The 17997-nt window shown below is 43.3% G+C and overlaps 1 protein-coding gene across 2 annotated transcripts in view; it reads left to right on the plus strand.

Annotated features, from left to right (window-relative positions):
- Window positions 1–17997, plus strand: part of sbf2 (SET binding factor 2) — an 81796-nt gene that overhangs the window by 55004 nt on the left and 8795 nt on the right. Inside the window, exons 18-33 of one of the 2 annotated variants that reach the window (XM_031846786.1) lie at window positions 2148–2318; window positions 2772–3049; window positions 3958–4130; window positions 4406–4479; window positions 6012–6207; window positions 6586–6713; window positions 7375–7550; window positions 7750–7883; window positions 7970–8171; window positions 8498–8694; window positions 8906–9046; window positions 10369–10452; window positions 11687–11761; window positions 12791–12969; window positions 13288–13464; window positions 13854–13955. In XM_031846786.1, coding sequence (XP_031702646.1) covers window positions 2148–2318; window positions 2772–3049; window positions 3958–4130; window positions 4406–4479; window positions 6012–6207; window positions 6586–6713; window positions 7375–7550; window positions 7750–7883; window positions 7970–8171; window positions 8498–8694; window positions 8906–9046; window positions 10369–10452; window positions 11687–11761; window positions 12791–12969; window positions 13288–13464; window positions 13854–13955 — 2487 coding nt within the window. The remainder of the gene's footprint in view (window positions 1–2147; window positions 2319–2771; window positions 3050–3957; window positions 4131–4405; window positions 4480–6011; window positions 6208–6585; window positions 6714–7374; window positions 7551–7749; window positions 7884–7969; window positions 8172–8497; window positions 8695–8905; window positions 9047–10368; window positions 10453–11686; window positions 11762–12790; window positions 12970–13287; window positions 13465–13853; window positions 13956–17997) is intronic. The other variant, XM_031846787.1, reaches the window with a different exon arrangement.

Below are 17997 nucleotides of genomic sequence, written 5' to 3' on the forward strand. Positions count from 1 at the left end.
ACCGGACACACACACACACACACACACACACACACACACACACACACACACACACACACACACACACACACACACACACACACACACACACACACATCTGCTGCAAGACACGTAACACACTCCCGGTACAGAAAGGCATTACCATACTACTCAAAGGACTTCAACAACTTCTTATTGTAATTGTCACCATTTATTTGCAGCTTTGTTTCATTCAGGTCCATTCTTAAAATCTGAGCTCTTTGCAGTCAGCCAAGGCCCCGTGTGTCCCACAGTCCGGTCCCAGAGTTGGTCACATTATAGCCTCTCCTCAAAACATGTCTAGCCACAGCAGATGTGTTATCCAGGGTCTCTCTGGCCTAATTCCCGTACTCAATTTGTGAAGGTATGCTTGGTTCCTCTGATGATAGCAAAAGTGCAATCGTCTCTATTTCTGGAGAGAAAACGGTTCATCCAAACAAACTCCCATCCTTATGCTGCCACATGATTTCACACACCACTATGGTCTCTGAACTGAACTATGGGTTTGAAAGTGCCGTAGTCTTGTCATAGTTCTCAAACAATGGTTTTGGTATCGACCTCAAAATAGAGAATCGATCAGGTTTAGGTTGTCAAAATTTAAATGTGGTAGGCTTTTGTTTTTAGCCTGATGAATCAGACTTGCCATTTTTTGAGGGATTTATTAGATTAATTCTGGGAGGTACATTTTAATAAAAGGACCAGCTTTTGTGTTTTATGTTCATATCTTGAAAGATTATTGTCTCACATTCCTTTCCTTTTTCTTGTTGGCCTCTGTCATTAGTCAGCTGGATATCCTAGTCTCTTTCTTTGCACCTTAAAAACGTTGCTGAACTCAGCAGTGTAACATTTCCCAAAAGAAGTGGCTTCATTTTTGTAACCTGCCTGCTTCAGTATTAATACTTTTTAATACGTTTCCCTACTTTTTTCCTCCATTACTTACATTTTCATGATCAATTCTGTTGAAAATGTGAAAAGCTAAATATGTGTGAATCATAATGAAGAAAGGTTGACTCCCACACTCTCCCTGCAGTTTATCTGCTGTATGGGCATGAGCTCTCTTTTGTACCGCCTGTCCTCCCAGCTCTCCTCTTGGCCTCTGGCCCATCCCACTGGGAATAGAGCTGTTTTGATTCTGTCTGTTGTAAGTACAGTGACCCCTCTAGTTCTCATCCTTCAAAGGCAAACTGTGGAGTGATAATGGAAACCACTGTATTGTGTCAGGCTCTGGGGAGAGAAATCAGAAGCTAATCAAATAACTTTGAGATGGACAGTTGGTGAATGTTGGTTTGTGGCACCTTGTGCTGAACACCAAGGTGCTCCTGCCTCCCTTAACAGCAGCTCACTGATCGTAAAAAAAGCTTAGGATGGGTTAAAAACAGATCAAATGTCATGCTTGACTGTAGTTTACAGTATTGGCCAGCATTACTGCCTTTAGCTGAGCACTGTACTGTATATTCTCTCTAGCAGCAGGTGCTTTACTCTTCAGCCCGCACGAATGAAAAACAACAGCACTGCTTCCAAATACATCCAGACACAGAAGGAAAGCGGGGTGGTCCGTTGCTCCATTAGGGTTGTTATCTGTTAAAAAGTTACGACTCAGAAGGAATGATTGATTTCACTTCTTTTGTGGGGGGGGGGGGGTTTCCACAGCATTTTGGCAAACTGCTTTTCAAGAGGCACTCACTGCAACCCAAATTCCTTCTTGATGCAAATACCCAATGAGAAATAAACTTGCACTAAGTCTGACTGCCCACAAGTAGAGCGAGGGCTGCAACGATTACGATCCCGTGGGTAACCCAGGACTGAACACAAATATTGCAGGCAGAGGATGTATTGACTTTAGACAGGAGCAGCTATCAGTAGAAATACATTTAATATAAGAGATACTATTATGATAGGACGGTGAAAGGATTAACCTCTTAACATACAGTTTTGGTACACTTTAATTTAAAATAAAGTTCTGTGGTTCTGTAAAGTTCGTCTGTGTTGCATGTGTTTGTTCTGACTGGGATTGACAAGGTTACGCATTTTAATCCAGGTTGGCACACCCGAACAAGAGTGCGGAGGTTTGATGTCCTGCAACGCAGACCTCTACTCAAAGGCATAATGAACTATGTTTTGTCTCGCAGAAATTGGCTGCCGGGGTGAACCAGTTTGCCTACACCTGCATTCAGGACCATCCCATCTGGACCAACCAGCAGTTCTGGGAGGCCACCTTCTACAGTGAGGTCCAGAGTCAGATCCGATCTCTTTATCTTAACACCCCAGAGGGAAAGGACTGCATCACTGCCAGTCTAAAGGTACGACATGTGAAATGTGACCAATATGAGTAGATATTGTGTGAGAATTCATGTGAAGTCTGTTTAAACCCACTATTTTAACCCTCATTAGAGGTGAAAAGATTGAACAACAGAAAATGTGCTATTTCCAGCTTTTTAATTGCTTCAGTACTTTGTCTTATGTCATAATAAACTAAATCTCTTTGGGTTTTGGACTGTTAGTTGAACAAAACATGACATTTAAAGACATAAACCTGGTCTTAAATGGATGTTTGTTAATATTCCTCGTAATTGTGAAATATGGAATAATTTTCCAAAATATTCAAGTTAAAAAAATGAAAGGGGAAAATCATCCTCTGGTTCAGCCGTTTGCAACTCTGCAGGTCGACACTCATCAGCCTTTATTGCGTTTTGAGGTGGTCAAACCTTAAATAAGTCTGTCAAACTCAAACCGTCTGCTCTAACCCTCTCCAGGATGCGGGCCCCCCCGAGCCTGCAGCGGGCAGCGATGAGGAGCACACAGCAATGGCCTTGGCAGCAATGCAGCTGCGTTCATGGCCCGGCCTGAGCAAGGAGAAGCAGCATGAGTTGGTGAAGAACGAGGAGAGCACCGTGTTCAGCCAGGCCATCCACTACGCCAGCCTCATGGTTTACCTGCTCGTCCCTTTGGACACCAGCAAGAAGATCAAGCTGCTCCGTAACGCCCCCGTCGCAGACTGGGAGAGCGGCAGCAACAGCATCGTCACAAACAGGTCAGCACGACGGTTCGCTATCTGAGTAGAGAAAGAATGTAATCAGCTGTTGTTTGATTTTCTTTCACGTGTCTGTACTGTTCACTGACATCAAACACAGACTGGACTAGAACATATTTTTGGCTTGTTCAGTATTTGCAAGGTAGAACGATCAGTCTTATCTGGAGGAAACCCCCGAGGTAAGGTTTCATGATTTGGGAGTATGTGTTCCTCTTTTCATAAGGTGATGATTGGTATGTGGGCGGATGTAGTGTAAGCCACAGTCTACATGATAGCTTCCTATTTAGCCAAATGGAACACAGTACCTCTCCTGTTTCCGGCCCACATCCATCCCGTGGGCTTACATCCCTACCGCACAAAACAGAGTGAGGCTCGTTTACTGCTGTTGGGACGTTTAAAGCCATGGGGGCGTCTTCAATGGGGCCACACTGTACTCACCAAACAAAATAGCAGTGGAAGAGATTTCCGGTGTTCTGCAGTAAGTGTGGAGTGAAATAAATCGGGTGAAGATTCCCCATTTTCTTGGAATTGGAAGGCATGCAGCCCAAAATAAATTGTTCAAAAAGTTAGGCTTTGTTACCAAAATGTCAGAAAGACACAATGTTATTATTAAATTTTGTGTTATGTACAGCATTTGAGCTTCATTAAACATTTGTTATGAACACAATGTTGCAATTTTATTTTGTTTTTTGTTTCTATTTCTAATAAGAAGACGGCAACACTGCAGCCAAGGATTGTTTGTGTGGAAAGTTTCTCTCCTTTTTGCCCCAGACTTGTTTGTTTCTCACAGAGGACATTTGGATCTCATCAATAACTATGAATCCAAAGGGAGGATTGCATCACCTTGTCGTGTGAAACATTCTTCTCGGCTCATTTTCAATGTGTCGTCGTGTGTGTTTTCTTTACAGCATTGCCGGTAGCGTTGCCGAAAGCTTTGACACGGAAAGCGGGTTTGAGGACTCGGAGAACAGCGATGTGGCCAACTCAGTGGTCAGGTTCATTGCCCGCTTCATCGACAAGGTGTGCACAGAGAGCGGAGTAACCCAGGAACACATCAAGAGCCTGCACAGCATGATCCCAGGTACAGCGCCCACAGTGTTCACTCGCGTCCTGCCGCTGTCCTAATTCCTGCAGCTTTACGCAGAGTAACTCTTGTACATGCGTATTCTCAGCTTAGACCAACAGCAAACAGAGTTCCTCTGAGCTGATTAACTCCTGACATGTTAAATGGCCTTACAATCTGTAAATACACACTCTGGTTGTGTGGACATACATGTGTTTCTCTGTAACCAGCTCTGTGTGTGCAAGCACTTGTGTATGTACATATGGTAGCTGACCCCAACTTGTGACCCTCAGGCATCGTCGCTATGCAGATGGAGGCTCTGGAGGCAGTTCACAGAGAGAGCAGGAGGTTACCTCCCATTCAGAAGGCGAGTGTTGCTCTATTCTTGGCTGCTGGGACTTCAGTTGTATGTGCAGTGTATACTGGAGATAATTCAATATCATTTTTTCCTTCCTAATACTGATTCCAATACCCTGAACTTGCGCATTGGCCAGTACCAAATACTGATCTAATACCAGTGTGTCAAAAACGGAAACAAGACATAATTCCCTCTCTAATGTCTATTTCATATTGCTGTGAAAACAATACCCGATACCTGATGCAGCAGTTTAAGCTGTATCGGAGGCATTTCCGGTACTGGTATCTGCTTCAGAACAGCTCTAGTGTATATACAAACATATAGCCTGGTTAGACTTCAAGATCTAAGTTAAATGTCTGCTTCAGAGTATGCAGAGTGCCGATCTCGTCTAATGTTTTCCAGTCATCGTCGCACTTCAGATTTTACCAGTCGGTCTTTTGGACCTCCTTATGCTATATGTCTGACAGCTCTTGATGATTCCTCTCGTACACACTCGTACACACAGACAAATGCCATGCCAGGACTTCTTTGGGAGCAACCTGGAGACCGCGGTGAGCAGTCTGGGCAGATTGCCTGTGGTACTTTGTGCGGCTAACCTCTCACATGTTTATGTGTTGGACAAAGCTTCCACACCTGGCCTGCTAGCTGCAAGCAGCATGCCAAAAAATACTAAAATGTGTGTAAACACCACTGACTCTGGATTTCTGACAAGTCTGAATAGTGGTAGTAGTGGTAGGTTTAACACGAAGAGGCAAAGCAATGGATGCATTTAAGGTGCAGCTCTAATAATAAGCCGAGCTGGCAGCAGTAATGAGGCGCAGAGGGACTATTTTCTCGGTCCCGCTGTCCATTCAAAGACGGATTCAAGAAGCTCTTATTATTCCCTGGCCAGACCTCAACTCCCCCAGATTGGCTGTGGCCTTAATGGGAAAGGCTGTGAATATGTGGCATTTTGAGTTAAACTGTTACTGCGTTATAGTTGTCTGCCAGTGATTTGTTGTTGCGTCTTTCACATTGTGTGAGTTTGAAGCATCAGAGTTGTGCTGTATCTTCTGCATCATGTCAGTCAGTGTCCACGTGTTTATATCCCAAAAACAGAAAGTGAGTTAAAAAATTCAGAGCAGTTTTTATTTAGTTAACAGATCATGAGTTTTGCTCGGAGGGTTGAAATGGTAAATAGGTCTGAACAGAGAGTAGGAAGTAGTTTGTTTTTTAGATTGCAATCTAATGCTCAGCGTGTGTGATTGTGGGTGTAAATGTAGGAGTGTGGGTGTAGGTGTGCGCTTTTGATGATGACGTGCATGTGATGCTTAAATACATCCTGTGGTGCTGTGACTTCATACTCTAATGATTTCTTGATTTTCTGGATTTTTGGAATCTGATCCTCTGATGCAAATGCTTTTGCTGAATCCCTAGTCTAGAGCACTTTACAGTCAATGTAAAACACCTAAATCTAATCTCCGACGGGCTTCATAGACGGGTATAATTAGTGGGTATCGGTCTGTCCTTGTACTTAACGGGTTGTGTTTTAATCCCTTCAGCCTAAGATTCTGCGTCCAGCACTGCTTCCTGGAGAGGAGTTGGTGTCCGAGGGGTTGCGGGTGCTTCTGGACCCTGACGGCAGGGAGGAGGCAACTGGGGGTCTCCTGGGGGGCCCTCACATCCTGCCAGCAGAGGGAGCCCTCTTTCTCACCACATACCGCATCATTTTCAAAGGCACCCCCCATGATCAACTGGGTAAATACAATTATATGAAATATTACTTTTTTTTTTATTTCTTAGCTAATTTTCAATGCTTGTATCATAAATATTGTATCAATAACTATTCACTTCTGTTTTCATAAAAAGCTATTTTTTACTTGGACAGAAGTGTATTTTTTGTTGCTACGCCATCGTATAACCCAACCTATATATTGAAGCCATCTTTTTCTGCTCAAATAGCCGCAGACCGTACCCTGGTAAACCATACTCTTCATCACTGTAATGCTGCTTCTAAACCATTACATGTATCAGTAGGTGGTGAAGGCTATGCCATCGGTGTGTGAATTGGCGAAAGGCGCTACACGAATACACAAGTCCATTTACCTTTTACCATTTGTTTCTATGTGCGTCCAGTGGGGGAGCAGGCAGTGATGAGAGGTTTCCCAGTGTCCACGCTGACCAAAGAAAAGAAGATCAGCATCCAGAACCAGCTGCAGCAGAACATGCAGGAAGGCCTGCAGCTCCGCTCTGCTTCATTTCAGGTAAACGCTGAAACACACTCCACTCTTATGTTAGTCTGTTGTGAACACAACGAGTTACCAAAGATCCTGAATAGATGGGTGGGAACAATGCAGTGTGTTTTAGTTAATGTAGCTTTGTTCTAGATTTTAGATTTTAAAACTTCCCCCAGACATTAAATTCACATCATTTTATTAACGAAGGCCTTTTTTTTTTTTAATTCACTGGGCTCACAGAGGATTCACAAACTGATATGTTGTAACACTTGAAATAATAATTAACAATCTGTGCGGCACATCTTGCAGAAACCCCCACTGTCTCGTGTTTTATAACATGAATTCTTAGAATCAAAGAGAAAAGCTATTTTCAGCCAAGCATGTGTTTTTAGTCTTTAGATGTACTGCTGTAAAAGTTTTTATGGTTCATTCCTATCTTTTTATTAACATGGATGATGAAAGTGACCATGTTCTTGGATTGTATGTCACTTGGCCCATGTGGACATCTCTTTAGTGTGTGTGTGTGTGTGTGTGTGTGGGTGTGGTGGAAATGTACATTTGACCAACGCTCTACAATTAACGACGGCCTCAACACGTGTTTCTTGGGTTGGACAGAATTTGAATCCAGTGCGAATATGAAATGTTTACTGTGTTGTTAAATAGTCAGTTTCTCTTAACTGTCTTACAGCTGATAAAGGTGGCTTTTGATGAGGAGGTGAGCTCAGAGATGGTGGAGATTTTCAGAAAGCACCTGCAGAGGATTCGCTACCCACAGTCCATCTTCAGCTCCTTTGCTTTTGCAGCAGGACAAACGGCACCTCAGCTAATCCTTCCAAAACAGAAAGAGAGGAACACTGGCTTCAGGTTCGTGGTGCGGCTTTTCAGCAACAACAAGCGCTGGACTGACTGGTTGTTGTAAACGTCACCTATATCAAGGGACATCTGAAATATTAATGTGCATAAATACATCCCTCCGCAGTTTGTTTCTCCTCTGTAACTCCAGTTTTGATGCTGAAATTGCACACAGTAAATCATATTGCTGTCTGCCCTGCACTCCTCACAGAACACTGTCCAAAACTATTGTCAAGGGAGCGAAGAGGGCCGGAAAGATCACCATGGGCCGTGGCAGCCAAACCACACTGAAGAAGAGCGACAGAGGCAGCAGGATGACCTGGCATGAAGATGATGATGTTTCAAGTGAGACGAATGACACATTTGCGTGTGAAAGTGTGGAGGGAGATGGACAACATAACTCAATTTTCCCTCGTTTGTGTGCGTTTCAGTATCAGACGACGGTGAGCTGCCGCCCAGCAGCACTTTGCGAGCATCAGAGAAGTCCACCATGGAGCAGCTGGTGGAGCAGTCCTGTTTTCGTGACTATCAGCGTCTTGGCCTGGGCACCATCACCGCCAGCTCGTCCCGCTCCAAGTCAGGCGAGCAGTTCAGGATCACAGCCGTGAACAGACTCTACTCCCTCTGCCGCAGGTATACACGTCACGGGCTGAAATCCCGATAAAAGCTAAATATTGTTTTAGCTGTAGCAGTGCGGATAATCCTGCGCTGATTCCACTAAAGTGGAGCGCAGCGGTGCTGAGCACATTAGTTTCCAGGATTTGTAGCCCTGCCGAAAGCTTTGTGAGCCTCGATCTCCCAAAAGGCCGGTGGGGAGTCCTCCTTTACCTGACAGACCTTTTGTTCAGCTGCATCTCTGTGCATGAACAAATGGCCTTGCAGTGGTTTATTGGTGCTAGACAATCTTTTTTTCTAAACACTTGTGCGTTTAAGATTTCCATTCTGTGTCTCTCCGTCAGTTACCCAGGTCTGTTGGTGGTTCCTCAGGCAGTCCAGGACACCAGCTTACACAAAGTGGCCCGCTGCTACAGACACAACCGTCTGCCTGTTGTGTGTTGGAAGCATCCTCGTACTAGAGCCGTGCTGCTCCGCTCGGGAGGCTTCCACGGCAAGAGTGTGGTGGGATTGTTCAAGTCGCAGAACCCCTCCTCAACAGGTGTACATCTACAGATTCAGCTGTTTTATCATTATGTTATTTAAGATGATTGACCTCCAGGAGTAACAGCTAACTAAAGTTAAAAAGCTCGCAATTGTTTTGTTTTGTTTAGCCAATGAAACAGTTGACTGTGATTCAAAGGGATTTTATGATTTTCATGAAATTACCATTATTTTCCATCTAAATCAAAAGTGTTGTGATCTGCCTTTAGCTCCTGCCTCGTCCTCAGATTTATCCAGCAGTCTTGAGCAAGAGAAATATCTGCAAGCCATCCTCAACTCCATCCCAATTTACTTCAAAATGAACGGAAACAACACCCTGTCCAACCGCTCCCTCGTCGGCCTCTCTCCAGGTACACTGACCATTATGTCCAGATCCTATTTTTATTTATTTAGATGTTGGATACAACATTTCTCTCTGCTTCTTGACTATTTTGATCTGATTATTTAGATATTTCTAGATTATAGACTCTTCATATGTTAAACAACACACATTTGTGTGTTATGCTGTTGTGACTTTTGAGTGTTTAGGCCTCTGATGATGCAGTTAGCAGCAAGACAATTTTACTTCTGTAAACAGGAAAGGCCCAGGTTTAAGTAACACATTAATGATGGCTCCTTTCCCTTTAGGTGTCCCATGACATTGAGTCTGCATGCACAGTAGCAGGACTCTGATACTAGAACACCTTAATGGAATACAGACGTCAATGTTATCAATTACTCCTTTATTTGACAAGTCAAAGTGTGCACACACACACACACACGTTCTTCTCCAGGATTGGCTGACCCAAAACCAAACCATGACCTAAATAAACACAACTTGCTTTTGCTCAGTGACAAAGCAAACGTAGGTGGGATACCTCGCATGTCCGATAACTACATATTATTTATCATTAGCGCCCTCAAACCTTAGCTACGTCACCTGACTGCCTGCAACCCTATCTGACCTGAATTTGCCGTGCGATGGCCTCGGCTCTGCCGTGGGAAAAAAAATAAGTTTGTTTGCGAGGAACAAGAGGCCACGAGTTCATTTCTTCTGATAAAGAGAAAAACTGCAGAGTCGCTCTCTTTATTTTTGTTCACTCCAGCTCTGTTTTTCTCTGCCATCAGGCAATCACTCTCTTCCCTTTTGTGTTTGCTCTGGTCCGCAGCTATTTTTCACCTACTTATCTGTGTGTGTGTGTGTGTGTGTGTGTGTGTGTGTGTGTGTGTGTGTGTGTGTGTGTGTGTGTGTGTGTGTGTGTGTGTGTGTGAGAGACAGCGCGAGAGCGAGAGACACTGTGTGGGAGAAATACTGTATCTGATATTCGGCAACAAATGGAAGGAACTTTGTACAATAAAAGGATATATAAGAATGACAGGACGACCTGGGGTCACTGCCCATTCATCTCCTCTGACTGGACTGAAGCTGTGTCCAGGATGCTCACATACATGCACACACACACACACACACACACACACTCATTTAACCATCATGTATCTTGAGTTTAAAGCACTCGGATCAAGTTTAAGGCTCTTAATGGGAAAATTGGATTTATCTCAATTCTGCAGTGTCACAATGAGTTCAAACTGAGCCAAAAGTCATAACTAATCATTGCAATGAGTTTTGTTTTTGCTTGTAGAAGGGAGTGCACATCTGTCATCTTGTCTTGTTGTGTGAATGTTTTGTCTTCAGGCAGTGACAGGAGGACATCCAGGATACCAAAGATGGCTCCTGTCCATTTAGACCTCCCGTTCTCAAACAGCTTTACCAGAGGAGGTGAGTGTTGTTCTCCGTTTCCTAATCAGAACGTCCACATGTGTCCTCCTGCTGCCAGGTGGAATATGAAACACCAGAACCGGTCATCTGTAAGAATGTAGTTATGAATGTGTTTTAGCATCATCTAGTCTCTTGAGGAAAGTTACAAGAAGGGGCTTCATTAAATATTCTCACATTTTGGATAATCACAATAGTTTATAGAGGTTGATTTGTCAGCGCTCCTGGTTATTCCAGATGTTCTGCCTGGCTCTCTTTTGTCCACTCGGGTCACGTGCTCCCATGTTTTTCTTGTTATAAAACACATTTTAAAATTATGAGCGAATGTGTTGTTGCACTAAAATCACGCTCCCGAAGACAAAAGTATGCAACTAAATCAAAGACATCCTGGAAGGATTCTGATCGTATTGAAGCACTCTTATTGTAATAGATGATATTACTGCGATTTTGAATTTCTTCAGAAGTATCCGTCACGACTGAGTATTTTGTCTCAGCCAGATGTTGTGCTTGTTGCCGGTGCATGCCGGTGTGATGTGTTAGTCAGATGAATGACTCGGCACGAAAAAAGGATGACACGTCACTTCTGATTACCAAAAACACGGGAGTTTCAGGATTATCACGGATTCATTCTTTGCCAGAAAATGGCGCAAATTTAGTGATTTGATTCATCAGAGATGACCACAGTCAGAAAATGATGTGATATTGTAGAGATGTTTAGCCAACAGTTTCATATAATAATGCTGATTGAGGCATATAGCAAACTGAAAAGAGATGTAGCAACATATCAAAGATCTCAACAGAGAGAGAATATCTGTATTCCTGCTCTTAAGACGCAGAGTTTTCCACGCAAAACTAACACCTGCAGATCTACTTCAATAAATCCCACCTCTGTGAACATGTCTCCACCTTTACATGCCAGAACAACTGGCATGTAAACTGTGACTCCAGTCTGGTGCACCTGATGCAGATAAAAGACATCACAGTCCGTGTCACATCTGTTCCTGATAAAGTGGCACAAAAGTCTTTGTTTTCATACCATCAATCATAACCATGGACAAACATATTCATGCATGCTGTGACAATCATTCTCTTGATCATTGAAAGATAACTTAATGTGGATCAACTCTTCATTTGCATGTTTCTGATATGGTTAGTAGAGCAGGTGGTGATGTCCGTATGATGTTGACATGCCCTCGTCTTTTTTCTCTCTCTACCTCCTGTACAAACAACCGCCCAGTGCTTGAGTACAGAGATAAACTTTTCACTCACTCAAACCCAAAACCTGCCAGTAAGGAGAGAATCCACCATCAAGGTAACAGTCAAACTGCCTCTCTCCCCTGCTAGTCCTCTTAATGCGCTCATTATCCCTCTACGGCATCTTCCAAGCCTCATCCTTTTCTAACCCTGCACAGAAGCTCACTAACCAGGTCACTTCACCACGCTTCAAACCCCTTACAAAGACCTTGTGAGACATAGTACTGCTAATCATGTCTGACTTTGCAAGTGCTCTTCTGGGAGCGGTGGTTTTTCCACAAACCAAAGCGGCTGCTCTAATGTGGCCTGTTACAAGCCGGCCCAGACTGAGGCGGAAAGGAAGCTGTTTGTCATGGCGGACGACTCATGAATCACACAAAATGAGGCACCTCTGATCCTGTAGTGTAATGAGTAAGCAAATAGTAGTCAATTAATATTATAATAATAAATCATATAAAGGTTTTGTTATTGTGTGTTTTTATTGCCTGTTTATCTCTGAGCAGGCTTGTTAATCTTCAAGTCAGGTGTAAATGGTTACGTTATTGATCATATCCATGTAAAGTGTTACCGATAGCATTTGAAACGTTCCGTATATGACCCCCAAGGAGTTTAAGATGTCTGCATTAAATGTCCATTTGGTCAAAGGCTCGTGTGTAACTGCCCTGATTGCAGAAGTTAACATTAGTGGCAGTTGTTTCATTTGCAAACTCATGAGTGGAAAGTGATTACTGTGAAAAATCATCTCCTTCCTGATCGTGATTGATGTTGTGTATAACGTATTGCATGCCGGTTTTCAGGGAAATGTGCTTCCAGACTTGTTGACTTGCAAAAAAATTCCAATGCCTTCTGCTTCTAATATCTCAACACACCCGAATCGCAGAGGCAACTGCTTTGTTGGTGGACTGAAAGAATGTCATAGTCACTGTTGCACTGCTGCGCACGTTACCCTAGTCCGCATGCCATGTGTTGTTCATCGCTCAGTCTTAGTTTGTTTGACAGCATGTGTACATCAACAGACCAGCTCCTGCGTGTGTTTGTGTGTGTGTGTGTGTGTGTGTGACTTTTGTTTGTGTCCGTGTGTTTGCAGGCATGTGGGCTAGCCTGCGCTCCAGTAGCAGACTCAACCATCACCTGTCGACACCAGACGTGGGCACCAGACTAGCAGGGAAGGATCTGGCACCCCCTGCAGGTAGCAGCAGTCTGCAGGCGCAGCTCCTGAAACGGCAAGCTGCCCTCTACGTCTTTGGAGAAAAGTCCCATCTAAGGGTGAGAATGAAAAGGAAGCTCCTCTGTGGAGACCGGGAAGACATTTAGTTGTAAATCCACGTTGTCCAACTTATCAGGTGGAACTCTACAGTCTAATGCGATCCAATCCAAGTGTTCATGAAGTCCACTTTTGTAATGTGATAATTTCTTCATAAACTGCATTATATTCAGAGGTGTTTTGTATATTTTTAATCCCTCATTTCAGACACTTTCACCAAAAACTGAAAAGTAACATTTCGATCAGTCTAGTGAATAAGTGAAAATATGTTTCCTTAATAAAATAAACTTACATGTTGGATATCTTTCTGTGTTTGGCAGGGCCTCAGAGTGGACTCTTCTCTGAACTGTGAACTGGTGCCGGTGGACTTTGCCGACACACGGCAGGTGAAAGCCTCTTTCAAAAAGCTGCTGAGAGCCTGCGCTCCCAGCGCCACCTCGTCCGACTCGGAGGATTCCTTCCTCAAAGCCTTGGAAGACTCTGAATGGATCCTGCAGGTAAACAAGCACACAAACTACACTGATGGATGTCCGAGTCAGACTCTAAAACTGATGTGAGAACGAGCCAGCAGTCTGCTTTTAATGCTCATCTTGTGTATCAGATTCACATAATGAATAAATCCACCCTGAAGCCATTTTCCGAAGGAAAACCGATTCACAACAGCAGAGTTCTTATCATGCTGGTTATCTGATGGACCCCTGCAGCCTTTGGCCAAACGTTGAACATATCAGAAAATATTATCTTTGTCAAAGTCTTTGTGCCTTCGTAGGCAACAAGCACCACTCAACAAACAATTTACCAGTAGACCAATGGTAACATATTCACAGAGAGGATTAATTGTGTGTGTGTCTATGTGTTTGAATGCACATATGTTGATCTCCCACAGCTTCACAAGATCCTGCAGCTGGCACTGATTCTGGTGGAGCTTCTGGACAGCGGCTCGTCTGTTCTCCTCAGCCTGGAGGATGGCTGGGACATTACTACACAAGTGAGAAAAACGCACAAATAAGACAATATTTAGACCAGAGCAGGGGTGCCCAATACGTCGATCGCGATCGACCGGTCGATCGCGGAGGTAGTGCGGGTAGATCGCATGCCATTCCAAAAAAAAAAAAAGAAAAAAAAAAAAAAAATTAGATGTCCACATGGCATTTGCCACTTGATTTTCTAACACACGGGTCACCACGTATGCGTGGTCAACCGCGCGAGCTACTGCAAAACTCCGGCGAGCTAATTAGTTAGCCTTCCAATTTATTTCTACGAAAGAAGCTAAAGCTGTAGCGCCATGATTTGCGGAAACTTCCAAAACCTCGCGTCAGAACTGGAGACTCAACGGAAGGCGTGTGCGTAACTTGACAGTGCGCGCTACACAGAGCAGATTGACAAGTGTCTGTCAGAGTTTGACAAACGCTTTCAAGACTTTGCTTTACTTGAGCCAGTTGCTACACTTACAGTATGTGCTGCACATTTCGGGAAGATATTGAGGTTGATTTACTCTCATCAAAAATTGCAACGCTGTTTCACCTGAACTCGTCTGGAGTGGAGGATGAGATTTTGACACTGCAAGCTGACATTCAGCTGAAGTCCAGGGCTCATGGACAGTTTTCTCACAGAGGAAAAGTACCCAAACATGAGGAAATGTGATACCTTCTTGACTGCATTATTCGGCTCGACTCATTTATGTGAGTCAGCCTTTTCCCACATGAAGAACATTAAGTTCCACCATGACTGATGATCATTTGAAGTCTGCTTGAGGCGGGCTACCAGCAGCTACTGTCCGGATTATGCAACTCTCGCCAATTCCATTCAGTGCAAGTCATCAGAGTAAGGTAATGACCAAAAATGTACAGAATTGTATTGTGCCATAAGGGTTCATGCAGTTATGCAAGGTACACAGATATTCAGCATTTTTAATGTAGGTAGATCATTTTGACTTGGTCATTTTAAAAGTAGCTCGCAAGCCGAAAAAGTGTGGGCACCCCTGGCTTAAACTGTCTGAGAAGTTCGAGGGAGGTCAGAGACTTTGTAGTGGGTTGGTGGTTTTGCCTGTCCTGGCTCTCTGTCCTCTCCATCCCCTGCTCACTCCCCAGACCTGCCAGTCCTGGTCACATGACATCCCCTCCCACCTACACACCTGTTCCCACTTTCCTCATCAGACCTGTAGTTTCTAGAAAACACACCAAAAAGATTTTACTCTACTATTTTTTTGGAGTTTTACGATAAGTAATTGTTCTTTGTATATAAGAAACATTTCACCAACAATGACCATGCTTCTTATGATTGCAAATTAGTTTGAAATAACATGACATACATCACAAAAAACATAATAAATAGGAGAACTGAAGCCACTGGGAGATAATTGACACACTTATACAGGGAGACACAGGTTGTTAAATCAGGAGAAACTTAATTTACAGTGAACAAATACATTTATTAAATTGTGCAAAGTAAAGTAAAAATTTTGGAGAGTTGACACTGGTGGAGTTGTTGAAGACAGTAGGGGCAGGCTGAAGATCGAGATGATGGCATGTGGAGTGGGACTGCCCTCAGTGGAAGAAACCTTGAACACCGGATGTGATGATGAATGGGGAGGAGGGTCACATCGGTTTGTCCTGAAATGACAGCTGACTGCACAGAAGAGAACAGGTCTTTAAAGTTTGACAGAAAATATATGATTGGCTGAGGGAGGCCGTGGCGAAATCGCCCACTGTCAGCTGACAGAGAAAGAGCCAGAGAGCGAGAGTCAGAGAGATGTGTGAGAGAATGAGAGCATACAAACACTGTCCTAATGTAGGAGGTTCGAGTAAATCCCCAAATTTTACATAGTTAGTTAATTATTTTACAACTGTATGATTATAAATACTATATTTCAAAATATCCCTCCTATAAGCAAAGCTCTCTAAGTTGTACTGTACTTTACTCTCAGTAAATAATCAATGCTAACAATTTGACATTCGAGGAGGGATTTGGTAATCCTTAAATTATTATAGTGGCACCAAACATACTAAGCTAAATTACGAAAAGTGCTAACGGACAAAATCTATTCTGAATCCAATGTTACAGGTCAGATATGCTACTGGTTTACACGACAGGAGTTTGGTGAGAGCATATTACCCCATCATCGTACATCGGACACCAGAAGTACCCTAACGCATGTTGGCACATGATTTGAAGACTGGCCATCCCCTTTTTTGATACTACTGAAACAGCAGCCCAACACAGCGACATGTCACCGTGCAGGACTCTCACTCAGGAGATACGTGACTGCCTCTCCCCGACAGTTCACGCTCACTGTCACGATCAGGGCAACCAGGGATATTACTCTTGCATATGTCACAACTACGTTAGAGGCACGACCAGCGTCCAGATATAACGATGATCCATAGAAACCTGTGAGAGAATGAGAGCATACAAACACTGTCCTAATGTAGGAGGTTAGAGTAAATCCCAATATTTTACATAGTTAGTTAATTGTTTTGCAACTGTATGATTATAAATACTATATTTCAAAATATCCCTCCTCTAAGCAAAGCTCTCTAAGTTGTACTGTACTTTACTCTCAGTAAATAATCAATGCTAACAATTTGACATTCAAGGAGGGATTTGGTAATCCTTAAATCATCATGGTGGCACCAAACATCCTGAGCCAAATTATGAAAAGTGGTAGCAGTCAAAGTCTATTCTGAATCCAAAGTTACAGGTCAGATATGCTACTGCTTTACACAACAGGAGTTTGGTGCCAGTATCTTACCCCATCATCGTACATCGGACACACCGGAAGCCTGAACATTCTAATTTATTCGAGAACTCTGCTGTGTTCCCGTTCAATCCAGCATTCTATTCTATTCTGTTCTATTCTCAAGGGCAGATAATGTCTCCTTTTATGAATTCACTATTTTCTAGTCCAGTGTTCATCATGTTTTCCATGGCACAGTTTTCACAAAACTCCACACATTATGACCCATTAGCAGTAATGATACAACACTATATTAAAAAAAATAATTTTCTCTATTGCTTCGCAGATATTTTAAATCATACATGCAACAAGTCACAACAAAAGTTTAAGCTGTTGTAAGTAACTCCACAAATGATCCTTTTAACATTGTTAAGCTGTCTATGTTTGCAAATTCATATTCAAATGCTAATATGTTGCATCCCGTGTACTGTGGTAATTATAGCCACACCCAAATCTCACCTGCACCTGAGTTTGGGAATTAGGCAATTGATGGATTTAAGACCTTAAAACTGTTCTGAACTGAATTATTTGGTGGATAATAGTTAAATACCTCCATCTCCTCCTTGGTGGTAGTTTTAGGCTGAATGCGACGCTCAGTCTCCAGCAGGTCCTCAGGTATTCAGCATTTTTAATGTAGGTAGATAATTTTGACTTGGTCATTTTAAAAGTAGCTCGCAAGTCGAAAAAGTGTGGGCACCCCTGGACCAGAGGAAGAACATGCAGAGGTTTAACGTGATGTAAAGTTTGACTTTCGGTACGTTTCCATCAACGTGTTCTTCTACTAAACTTAATTTATGTATTTAAAAACTTGAAGGGAAACAAAGGAGTTTAATTCATTCAAACTCGACAGAAACAAAATATAACGCACCAAAATGGTCTTCCTTCCTATGTTCCGGTATTTTTCTTGAAATGCCCATCCCCGATGGAGACAAATCATTGCATGCATCGCTACATGCCTCCAGTGCATCAAATGCCCGTAAACAAAGAAGAAAGACGTTAATAAGTGTGTGTGTAACCACCACTTCCCTGGTACAAGTCCAGATGGGGGTCCATGCAGTGGCGGGCCGTGTATTTTATACCTGGGCCTTCACTGCTGTCCTTCAGCTGAAACACAGCTACGGTTATTATTTGTTTCGTGTAAAAATGAAGCCAACACCTGTAGATACACTATCTGCTGAGAGTGCGTCTCCTCTTTGCTCTGACTGCAGCTGGGACTGCTGCGCGAGGCTTCTGTGGGCGGCGGCGGAGGGGCTCACGGCAGCACCCACTGCTCGTTCACGACAGTGCAGAACGT

The sequence above is a fragment of the Anarrhichthys ocellatus genome, unplaced genomic scaffold (genome assembly GCF_004355925.1).
Source record: "Anarrhichthys ocellatus isolate YVR2014 unplaced genomic scaffold, GSC_Weel_1.0 scaffold6, whole genome shotgun sequence".
NCBI lineage: Eukaryota > Metazoa > Chordata > Actinopteri > Perciformes > Anarhichadidae > Anarrhichthys > Anarrhichthys ocellatus.